This window comes from Carlito syrichta, unplaced genomic scaffold, assembly GCF_000164805.1.
Source record: "Carlito syrichta isolate Samal-C Ts95f unplaced genomic scaffold, Tarsius_syrichta-2.0.1 Scaffold315987, whole genome shotgun sequence".
Classification (NCBI taxonomy): domain Eukaryota; kingdom Metazoa; phylum Chordata; class Mammalia; order Primates; family Tarsiidae; genus Carlito; species Carlito syrichta.
In genome coordinates, this window is record NW_007260083.1 from 175,792 (window position 1) to 187,666 (window position 11,875).

Below are 11,875 nucleotides of genomic sequence, written 5' to 3' on the forward strand. Positions count from 1 at the left end.
AGCGCGGGCTCAGGCAATTCACTCACCTCAGCCTCCCAAAGGCGCAGGATTACAGGCTGAGCCACCGAGCCCGGCCCATTTTTTAATAGACTGTTTTTTTCCTTTTGGCTCATTTGAGTTCCTTAGATCCTGGATTTTAGGCCTTTGTCAGATACACAATTAGCATATTTTTTCCCCATTTTGTGGGCTGTCTTCCTGCTCTCCTGATGGTTTCTTTTGCTGTGCAAAAAGCTTTTCAGTTTGATGAGGTCCTACTTGTGTATCTTATCTTTTATGGCATACGCTTTGGGGAGTTTGATCAAGAATTGGCTGCCTACTCCAATGTGCATAAGAGAGTTTTTCTTCTAGGATTCTTATAGTTTGAGGTTTTATGTTTAGGTCTTTCATCCATTTAGAGTTGATTTTTGTGCATGATGATAGGTAGGAGTCCTGTTTCATTCTTCTGCATGTGGTCAACCACTTTTCCCATCATCATTTGCTAAATAAGGTCTCCTCTCCCCAGTGGTTATTATTGATAGCTTTGTCGAAGATTAATTGGTTGAGAGATCAAGTTTTTACTTCTGGAATCTCTAGCCTATACCATTGGTCTATATGCCTGTTCTTGTACCAGTACCAGGCTGTTTTTATTATTGTAGTCTTATAGTAAAGCTAAAAGTCTGGAAGTGTGATAACTTCCTTGTTTCTTTTGCTGAGGATTGTTTTGGCTGTTTGTGCTCTTTTTTGTTTCTGTATGAGTTTCTGTACTGTTTTTTCCAGGTCTGAGAAGAATGAAGTTGATAATTTGATGGGTATTGCATTTAGTCTGTAAACTGTCTTGAATAGGATGGACATCTTGACACTACTGATTCTTCCAGTCCATGAGCATGTGATGTTATTCCATTCATTTGTGTCATCTTTGATTTATTTGATCAGTGTTTTGTAGTTCTCGTTATAAAGGTCCTTCACTTCTCTGGTTTGGTAGATGCCAAGGTATTTCATTTTTTTGTGTGTGACCATTGTGAATGGGATTGTGCTTTTTATGTGATTTTCTGCCTGTTTGGTGCTAATGTATAGAAATGCAGCTATCTTTTGTACATTGATTTTGTACCCTGAAACTTTACCAAAGTCATTTATCGTGTAGGGAGGCTTTTGATGGACTCTCTTGGGTTTTCAAAGTATAAGATCATATCGTTGGCAAAGAGGGATAGCTTAACTTCCTCTTTTCCTATTTGAATACTCATGGTTTTCTTTTCTTGCCTCATTGCTTTGGCTGTGACTTCCAGCACTATGTTGAACAGGAGGAGTGAGAGTGGGCAACCTTGTCTTGTTCCCATTTTCAGGAGGAATGCTTCCAGCTTATGTCCTTTGAGCAAAATGTTGGCTATGGGTCTATCATAAATGGCACTTACTGTTTTGAGGAATATTCCTTCTATGCCTAGGTGTTCAAAGGTTTTTATCAAGAAGGGATGCTGGATTTTGTTGAAAGCTTTTTCTGCATGTGGTTCTTGTTTTTACATCTGTTAATGTAAAATATTGAGGCAGGGTCTCACTCTGTCACCCAGGCTGGAGTGCAGTGATGCAAAAATAGCTCATTGCAGCCTCAAATTCCTGGGCTCAGGAGATCCAAGTAGCTAAGACTTGCTCGACTTTTTGTTTGTTTGTTTTTGGTTTTGGTTTTTTTGAGTCTCACTCCTTTGCCCAGGCTGGAGTGCAGTGGACGCATACTCATGGCCACCCCAGTGTCGACCTTCTGGGTTCCATCAATCCTTGTGCCTCAACCTTCCGAGTAGCTGGAACTACAGATACGTGCTACCACGCCCGGCTATTTTTTATTTTATTTTAGAGATGAGGTCTCACCAAGTTGCTTGGACTGGTCTCGAACCCATGGGCTCAGGTAGTCCACTTGCCTCAGCCTCCCAAAGTGCTGGGATTACAGGCTGAGCCACCGAGCCCAGCCTTTTTTTTTTTTTTTTTTAATGTAAAGACAAGCTGGGCTATGTTGCCCAGGCTGATCTAGAACTCCTGGGCTCAAATGATCTTCCCATCTCAGCTTCCCAAAGCACTGGAATTATGGACATGAGCCACTGTACCCAGCCTATTTCCACAGTCTTAATTTGTCTTTTGACCACGGCTTTGTGCAGAATAAATTATTTTGTAGACTCTCTCTCTCAATTTAGGTTTGTCTGTTTTCCTTGTGATTTGATTCAGATGATACGTTTTTGGCAGGAATATAACGTAGGCGGAGTTATATCCTGATAAGTTACGTGATGATTTTTTCATGTTCTTCTTCCATTCTTCCATCCCCCATACCCTCTGTCTCCCCAAATTTTCTTTAAATCTCTTTTTACTCGGTAAACCTTTCCTGAGCTCCCATCTGCCTCAGGTTGTGTTGTTAGGCCTCAGGCATACTAGGTGACCAAGGTAGGTACTGTCTGAGGGGACCAGCAGAGAAGGCCCAGTGGCAGATGGAAGTATGGCAGCAGGTAGGTGGTAAGGCCTGTACAGGGTCCAGATAGCCAGAACTCAGAGAATGAGGAGGCAGTGGTTTCAGATGCGGTCGAGAGGTTGCCAGGGTTTCACATGGTATGCCAGGGAGTTGAACTCCGTGGGAAAGAGCCCTGAGCTCTGCTAGAATGTCTGCTATGGGCATGCATGGAGGAACATCCATGTGTACGTCAGAATTCATACTTCTAGAACTGGTGTGAAATGCCAAGGTTTGGGAGCTTCAGGGAAGATCACACAGAGCAGAGGGAGTGGCCTTTGCTGAGTCTGGGACAATTTAGCTGCAGTTCTAGAATCAAAGACTCCTTCTCCAAGGACTGGATAGCTCAGTCACATTGCCCTTCTAAGAGGCCAAGTGGCCTTCCAGGAACCCAGACCCATCCCCTCCATTCACAGGGTTGACCTTGCTGGCCTCGGCCAGTCGGGATCGACTGATCCACGTGCTGAATGTGGAGAAGAACTACAACCTGGAGCAGACCCTGGATGACCACTCCTCCTCCATTACTGCCATCAAGTTTGCTGGTAAGCCCCTTCCTGCTTCCTGCATCTCTCTCTCTTTCTCTCCCTCTCCCTCCCCCTGTCCCTGTCCCTCTCCTTCTCTCTTCTTTCTCTGACCCTGTCCCTCTCTCTCTGCCTCTCTTTGTCCCTGTCCCTCTCCCTGTCCGTCTTCTTCGCCTTCTCCCTTCCCCTCCCCCTCCCCCCATTCCTTTCTCTTGGTAAGCAGAATCTTGATTGCCTGGAAAGAGATTTTCCCTCTTCCTATGGGTTTTTTTTTTTTTTTTTTTTTGAGTCAGAGTCTCACTCTGTTGCCCAGGCTGGAGTGCAGTGGCACGCTCACAGCCACTGCAGCCTCGACCTGCTGGGCTCAGGTGATCCTTCAGCCTCAGGATTCTAAGTAGATGGAACTACAGACATGAGCTTCCATGACCGGCTTATTTTTTGATTTATTATAGAGACAAGGTCTCACCAAGTTGCCCAGGCTGGTCTCGAAGCCCTGGGCTCAGGCAAATCCTCTCGCCTTGGCCTCCCAAAGTGCTGGAATTACAGGATTGAGCCACTGCACCCAGCCTTCCTGTGGATTTTAGCAGAAATTGGGGACTGACTTTTCTTGTCCTGACTTGAGGCACCTGTCCTTCTCAGAAACAGTTGTTGGTGCCAGGGCTTTGGGGTATTCTGTTGGCTAGGTCTGACTGTTGTGTCCACTTCTCCACCTGCCACTTCCCTGATCTAGTAGGGCTGGCATTAGGAGAGTGATGGTCCCCAAAAGGAAATTAGGGTGTCGATCCTGTGAGAGGGCAGAATAAGCATTGGCAACATTGGCAAATAATTAGATGATATCAAGGATTACTGGAGGCTACTTCTGGCCAGGCAGAGATCCTTATAACATGTGAGCTGGACATGGACTCTTCCTAGCATTTTTTTTTTTTTTGAGTTGGAGTCTCACTCTGTTGCCCAGACTGGAGTGCAGTGGCACGTTCCCGGCCACCGCAGCCTCAACCGCTAGATTCTGGCGATCCTTCCCCCTCAACCTTCCAAGTAGCCGGAACTACAGGCATGTGCTACCACACCGGGCTAATTTTTTTTTTAAATGTATTGTAGAGGCAAGGTCTCGCCATCTCCCCAGCATTTTACAGCCAGAGCCATTTTACAGCCAGTAGGTACAGAGCCAAGGATCTTGCCTGAGACTGGCCTTCTCCAAAGCCTACATGCAACCGGAAAAATTGAAGGGATTCCTGCAAGACTGAAATGATTCAGTATAAAGACTCCTGGCTCTAGGGATCCCAAGGGGAGGGGAGGCAGGAACTGTGGGGGTTTAATAGATCAAAACCCAAAACACGTTCCAGCTACATTCAGGAAGTTTCTATTCATGGAGAGAATACCATTGACTCTAAGTTCCTGACTATGTACAGTTTTTTACATATAATCTTGTGAATGAAAATTCATTCATGCCCCTTGGTCTTCCTTGCTTTCTGTCCTACCTCTGTAGCTGAGATGGTAGGGAGCTGGGCAGAGGCAAGTTAATGTTTGATCGACTTTGAAGACCTAACAAAAGCTAGTCAGCTAAAACTTGTCAGACACCTTTAAAAACTGTTCAAATCATCCCCTTCTATGGGATATAGGTAGTTAAAATAAATCAATAAATCTAACAGTTCGGGCCAGGCTTGGTGGCTCAGCCTATAGTCCTGCGCATTGGGAGGCCAAGGTAAGTGAATTGCCTGAGGCCGCGGGTTCGAGACCCACCTGGGCAACTTGGCAAGACTTCATCTCTACAATAAATCAAAAAAAATTAACCGGGCATGGTAGTGCATGCCTGTAGTTCCAGCTACTCGGAAGGCTGAGGCGGAAGGATAGCCGGAACCCAGCAGGTCGAGGTTGCAGTGGCTGGGAGCGGCTATTGCACTCCAGTCTGGGTGACAAGAGTGAGACTCCAACTCAAAACAAAAAAACAAAAAACTAACAGTTCAGCTAGCAGTGACCTTACCTTTAATGTGTGCTCTCAATTCAGGAGAGATAGTGACTGGCCTAGGAGTTGGTCCTTAAGTCCACCTTCTGAAGCACACAAATATCAGAGCCCCTCAGCCAGTCTAAGCGGGTGTAGATCCTAAGCTGGGCCCCTGGGTGCCCTGCTCTGACTAGGCTGACTCACCCAGGAGCTGTGCTCAAAGCATTAATCACTTAGAATAAACTAGGCACTGGCAACATTGGCAGACATCTGACTGGTCACATCAGTCAGAACCTGTCTGAAGCTACCCTGCTAAAAGATTTGGTCTTTTAATCCTTTTCTGTAAAATATATATCCAAATAAGTGAATACAGTATCTGTATAAAGTTTACAGAATATTACAGTGAACATCCACATCAAAGTTTGCAGTTGGTCAGTGTGAACTAGGCCAGACACACCCATTGTTCATAGCAGAAACGATTTGTGGTCCTGATGCTATTAAATATAGTTCTTGGATTCACCACACTCAGGTTAAGAAGCAGAACATTACCTGTAGCTTGCAGGCCTTCTCTAGGTCACCCTAGGTCATACTCCCTCTCCTACGTAGGGCTCACTGCCTCCTGTAAGCCGGTGACTCCTGCTTGAGTAACATCTAATTCTTGTATGCCAAGCCCAGACTCTTTTTTTTTTTTTTAAGTTAGAGTCTTACTCCATCACCCAGGCTGGAGTGCAGTGGCACACTCACAGCCACCACAGCTTCAACCTGCTGGGCTTAGGTAATCCTTCCACCTTAGCTTTCCAAGTAGCTGGAACCACAGGCGTACACCACCACACCCAGCTAATTTTTTTCTTTATTTATCATAGACACAAGGTCTCACCAAGTTGCTCAGGCTGGTCTTGAATTCCTGGACTCAGGCAATCCTCTTTCCTTAGCCTCCCAAAGTGCTGAGATTACAGGCGTGAGCCACTGCACCCAGTCTAAGCCTGGGCTTTTGAATGCCCTGTTATGAAGGGGCAGCATCTGATGTACCAAGACTGTAAGGGCTTTATATTTATTCTGTCTTTTCATCCTCACAACTTGTGTTCTATAAAGAAATGAGAATAATATAAGCAAGCATGCTTTATAGTACTTACCTTAGACAGCCCTGTTCCAAGGCTTCACACAGCTCCACAGGGAATGGGCCATTATTAAGCCCATTGTATGGATAAGGGTTCAGAGGGGAAGAGGCACAGGTTCAGAGCACAGTGTTTAACAGCTTTGGTTCTGGGTTCATCTGGCCCTGCTCTCTCTCTGCACCTTGGGAAAAGGACTCTGTGACTCTGAACCCCTGTGTTCACGTTTGTGCAGTGGAGTGGATGCTGAGCATTCAAGAAGATCAGGCCAATGCACTGGGCCTGGCCCAAGGTTCCTGTGGATGTTCTGACTGTTCTTGATGGCATGAGCTTCCCAGCCTGCTCCACTTGACCCTGCCGCAATCTCTGCTGCTTAGGTCACCCATCAAAATCCCACATTGGAGATGGCATCCTTTCTGTGTCCCTGGCCTTTGTTTCCTTTGCTCTGCAGAGGACTACCTTGCCCACAGCTCCATCTGTGCCCCTCTCACACACAGTTCCCATCTTACAGAGTCCCAGTGGCCCTAGCACCTACCACACCCAATCCAGGAAGCCCTCTTTGCTCCCAGAAAAGCTCATAGATTGCCCTTGTGGTGGAGTTTCCTAGCTAGGGTCCCTTTGTGGCCCAGCCCTGCCTAACACACCACCTCCTCCTTCCCCAGGCAACAGAGATATCCAGATGATCAGCTGTGGAGCCGACAAGAGCATCTACTTTCGCAGTGCTCAGCAGGCAGGGTGGCATTGTCACCTTGGGGGCTGGGGCGGGGGACCTATCGGGGTGTCCTCTGAAAGTCCTGCCTGCCTTACCAGGGCTTGGATGGACTGCATTTTGTTCGTACCCACCACGTAGCAGAGAAAACCACCTTGTATGACATGGACATCGACATCACCCAGAAGTACGTGGCCGTGGCCTGCCAGGACCGCAATGTGAGGTGAGGAGCGTCCCAGCCCTTGGTTGGCCTTGCCTGGGCTCTTTCTGAACGGGCCTGTATGGAACCTCGCCTGGTCAGTCTTCTCCTAGACTTTCTGCTTTCCTCCCTCTGCTCATTTGGTTCCTGAGAAGCCAGGAGGGGTCGAGGGACCCAGTGGGCATCTCTTAGAAGCTGAATTGTCCCAGGCCTAGCTTTCAGACCTGCAGAGGGCCTCCTTCTGGCTCTCCCAGAATGTGTGTGAGGTTGCTGATGTGGCTCAGAGATTCATTCATTCACTCACGTTCCCTGAGCACCTAGTTGGGCTAGACATTGCTGGGGTCACAGCAGTAGCCAAGGCAGCCCCGGGCCCTCCTTCATGGAGCTCACAGTCCAATGGAGGGGACATGACCACCTCACCAGAAAGTGACAGCTCAGAGTGGTCAGAGCTGGGATGGAGGTAGCTCAGGGGGCTTATGGGGGCCCTGGGGAGACACCTGACCCCACCTCGGGATCAAGCAGGACTTCCTGGAGGAAGGGACAGCTGAGCCGAGCCTCGGCCTAAGGATGTGGAGGAGTAAGCCAGGGGGCAGAGAGTGTGCAGGGCAGGCAGGTGCAGAAAGGTCTTTGCCTCCTTTGTGGACTCATTCCAGTTGGGCACGAGGCGCTAACCTTGCTGTGTGCTGGGGAGAGACACATTCTTCAGTAGGCGCCCAGTACATAATCTCCCTAACCTCAGCTAGAGACAGGGCTTTAGTCCAGGCATCAGATGGGGACAAGAAAAAGCAGGGCCCTTCCAAGAGGAAAGAATGCAGCAGGGGCCGGAGAGTAAGAGGGACAGGATGGCTGGCCGCGCTGGCCACGTATGTCCCCGTCTCCCCAGAGTCTACAACACTGTGAACGGGAAGCAGAAGAAGTGCTACAAGGGCTCCCAGGGTGACGAAGGGTCTCTGCTAAAGGTGAGTACTGGGGCCCCAGGGCAAAAAGCACACAGCGCTGTCATCTGGGATCCGTGCCTTTGGTGCTTCATCAGAGCATCACATGCACTTACCCAGGCCAGACCAGGGATGCTCGGGAAGGGGTGTGGACAGGGTGGCCCTGCATGCTTTACCTTTACGTACAGAGCCCTTCCCCAAGTGGGGTGTTTAAGTGGACTCCGTTTTGAGTAGCAACAGGGGGTGGTGAGAAGGGTCAGCGAGGCATGGGTTGTCCCCTGCCAGACGTGTCACTCGGGACAAAATGAAGGCCTTCTCACACACTCTGGCCTAGAAGAGTTGTGAGCTCAGGCTCCAGGGTCAGGCCTTAGCTCTGCCTCTAGCTGACTGTGTTACCTTGGACAAGCGCCATCTCTTGAGCCTGTTTTCATCATCTATAAAATGCACAAAAAGATAGTTTCTCTCTTAGGGTCCTTCTGTGGAGGAATTAAGTTTGTGCACGTACAGTGCTTAGTATGGTGCCTGGCTACCATTATTACTGCTCTGGTGGTGGTTAATTTTTTCTCCCATGAAATGGGAGCGGGAGTTCCTGCCCTACCAGGATGTGTGTCATGAAGGTCGCCTGAGATGATTCCGTGTGCCAGATGTCCAGCACAGGCGTGGGGTGGCAGTCAGTGTAGGCTGGTGTGCTTGGCCCCGGCCTGGGGAAGAAGTAGGCAGCCTGAGTGACATGCAAGTCCCTTTCCTGGCAGGTCCACGTGGACCCCTCTGGTACCTTCCTGGCCACAAGCTGCTCTGACAAAAGCATCTCAGTGATTGACTTTTACTCGGGCGAGTGCATTGCCAAGATGTTTGGCCATTCAGGTAGGTGCACCTCGCTGCTTGAGACACCTCCCCACCTGCCCTGAGAGCCTCTGACTCAGAAGGCCAGGGCAGCTTCTCTGCTTTGTTTACAGAAATCATCACTGGCATGAAGTTCACCTATGACTGTCGTCACTTGATCACAGTATCCGGAGACAGGTGTGACAGGCCTGGAGGCCGCCCCTGGCTGAGCCTCCCTCTGGAAGTGGGTGGGACATGTACTGTCAGGAGAGTGGGGGCTCAGCACTGCTTAGAGCCCACCCACGTAGAGTGCTTCTGAGCTTCCCATAACTCCCACCTTGAACTGTGTGCACCTTGGTGTCACACCCAGCTCTGAGTTCAAGTCCCAGTTCTGTCACTTTTTTTTAGATTGGAAAATATAGTTTATTTAAAAAGTAAATGAGAGATTCACCTCCCTAAGGTAGGGAAGGGGGCTAAAGCTTAGGAAAACAATGGTGGCCATAGCTCAAAGAGCCACATGGCCTGGCCAGTGCTTTACAGAAACAGTGGCCTCTATCCCCTTTTTTTTTGATCACCTGAGCAGTTCATTTCCCTTCTCTGAGCCTCAGTTTTCTCCTCTATAAAAGAGAGATGACACCATCTACCTTGAAAACTGTGTGATAGCTGGGTGGACTAGCTCATGCCTGTAATCCCAGCACTTTGGGAGGCTGAGGCAAGAGGATTGCCTGAGTCTAGGGGTTCAAGACCAGGCTGGGCAACTTGGTGAGACCGCGTCTCTACAATAAATCAAAAAATTAGCCTGGCATGGTAGCATGCGCTTGTAGTTCCAGCTTCTTGGAAGGCTGAGGCAGAAGGATCACCTGAGACCAGCCAGTCGAGACTGCGGCAGCCATGAGTGTGCCACTGCATTCTAGTCTGGGTGACAGAATGAGACTCCTACTAAAAAAAAAAAAAAAAAAAAACAATAAACAAAAAACTGTGTGATGATTTGAATGAGATGATATATATAAACTCTTTAGCTTGTGGTTGATGCCCAAGGTTGATGCCCTTCCGTCACTCCCTTTAGTTTACTCCAATTCTTCCTCATAGCCCCCTTCCTCAGATCTGGAGGCCTCTAGAGCAGGCCTAGTTTGCTAGGATGCCCTGGACCTTGGCCCAGGGTGTAGATCTGACAAAGTTCAAAATCCCTGCACTAAGTTGATGGGGTGAGTTTTCCAGCAGACTGTGGGGAATGGGGTCTTAGCTGTGGTGACCTGGGTGGCTTCAGGATCAGATGTGGTAGGGGCTACCCATGTTCACTCTTCCTCCCTCTCCCCATTTCTCTTTGGCCTCTGCAGCTGTGTGTTCATCTGGCACCTGGGCCCCGAGATCACCAACTGCATGAAGCAGCACCTGCTAGAGATCGACCACCGGGAGCAGCAGCAACAGCAGCAGCACACAAAGGAGAGAAAGTGGAGCAGCCACCCCAGGTTCTGGTGGCCCCTGCCCATCATCTACCACAGAGATATCTCCCTGTTCTGGACCCCATGAAGATTGACGCTGGGGACATAGCCATAGCCAAGACAGCCCTAGGCCTGCCCTTAGTGAACTTGCAGCCTGATGGGTGAAATAGACTTAGAATACAGTTATAAGCCAGGCACAGTGGCTCATGCCTATATAATTCCAGCACTTTGGGAGGCCAAGGTGAGAGGATTGCCTGAGCCCGCGGGTTCAAGACCAGCCTGGGCAACTTTGCAAGACCTTATCTCTACAATAAATCAAAAAACAAATTAGCCGGGCATGGTGGTGTGTGCCTGTGGTTCCAGCTACTTGAAGGCTCAGGTAGAAGGATCACCTGGCCAGGCTCGGTGGCTCAGCCTGTAATCCCGCGCCTTGGGAGGCTGAGGTGAGTGGATTGTCTGCGCCCACGGGTTCGAGACGTGCCTGGGCAACTTGGCAAGACCTCATCTCTACAATAAATCAAAAAATTAGCCGGGTGTGGTAGCGCATGCCTGTAATTCCAGCTATTTGGAAAGCTGAGGCAGAAGGGTTGCCAGAGCCCAGCAGGTCAAGGCTGCGGTGACCGGGAGCAACCACTGCGCTCCAGACTGGGCGACAGAGTGAGACTCCAACTCAAATAAAGAATACAGTGTCAGCCTGTAATCCCGCGCCTTTGGGAGGCTGAGGTGTGTGGATTCCTGAGCCCGCGGGTTCAAGACCTGCCTGGGCAACTTGGTGAGACCTCATCTCTACAATAAATCAAAAATTAGCTGGGTGTGGTAGCGCGTGCCTGTAGTTCCAGCTCCTTGGAAGGCTGAGGCGGGAGCATCTCCGGAGCCCAGCAGGTCGAGGCTGCGATGGCCGGGAGCAGCCACTGCACTCCAGTCTGGGCGACAAAGTGAGACTCCAACTCCAAAAAAAAAGAATACAGTGACACATATGAGAAGGGTTTTGAAGTGGAAAAGCAAAGTGTGTGGCGAGCCTCTGAGCACTGTGATGGTGGAATTCCCAGGGAATGTGGAGAGCAGGGGAGACCCCTGACTCTGCCAGCAGCGAGGAGGCGGGTAGCCAGGGCAGGGTTAATGGGGGACAGGGTGCAGTGGGGCTGAGGTGTCCTCTCGCACCTCATGAAAGCTCTTCCTTCGCTTATTTCTTAGTCTTCTAAACATGGGTCTCTGATGTCTTATGCAGCAAAAGCAGTTTTATTTGGAGTGAACTCATGTTCCAGTTTTGATTTGAGGTTTTGGTGTGGGGGCACTCATACTAAGTGGGCGGTTTTTAGTTTTTCCGCCCTCCGGCCTCTGGATCTGTCCCTGTCTGTGCCTCTCCTTCTTGAGGCCTTGCCATAGCCTGCAGGTAGGCTTCCAGGGCCCCACGGAGCAGGCCATGACATGGACCACCTTCCCGAGCTGGTACTGGAGTTGTTACAGAACTAGACGCCAAGGGAATAGGCAGCTTCCTTTGGCTCTTGGTTTTGAGGTCGCACCCCACCCCGGGGGGTCCTGGCTTAGTGCCAGCCTTATGCCTAGCATGTTTTAGTTTCCTGTACTCTGAAGGAGCCAAAATCTCATTGCCATCACCTGAAGGAACCCCAGCAGCCCAGGACTACAGCCCCACTTGCTGTGGCCCCTGGAGAGTTTGTCTTGTTTTTGAGTCTAGCCTTTGTTCTATCTTTTTTTTTTTTTTTTTTTTTTT

The 11,875-nt window shown here is 49.4% G+C and overlaps 1 protein-coding gene across 1 annotated transcript in view; it reads left to right on the forward strand.

Annotated features, from left to right (window-relative positions):
• The window catches only part of WDR62 (WD repeat domain 62), a 52,057-nt gene that overhangs the window by 27,316 nt on the left and 12,866 nt on the right, over positions 1 to 11,875 (forward strand). Inside the window, exons 13-19 of the mRNA XM_021706761.1 lie at positions 2,878 to 3,003; positions 6,699 to 6,766; positions 6,847 to 6,968; positions 7,828 to 7,903; positions 8,632 to 8,743; positions 8,836 to 8,899; positions 10,039 to 10,170. Coding sequence (XP_021562436.1) covers positions 2,878 to 3,003; positions 6,699 to 6,766; positions 6,847 to 6,968; positions 7,828 to 7,903; positions 8,632 to 8,743; positions 8,836 to 8,899; positions 10,039 to 10,170 — 700 coding nt within the window. The remainder of the gene's footprint in view (positions 1 to 2,877; positions 3,004 to 6,698; positions 6,767 to 6,846; positions 6,969 to 7,827; positions 7,904 to 8,631; positions 8,744 to 8,835; positions 8,900 to 10,038; positions 10,171 to 11,875) is intronic.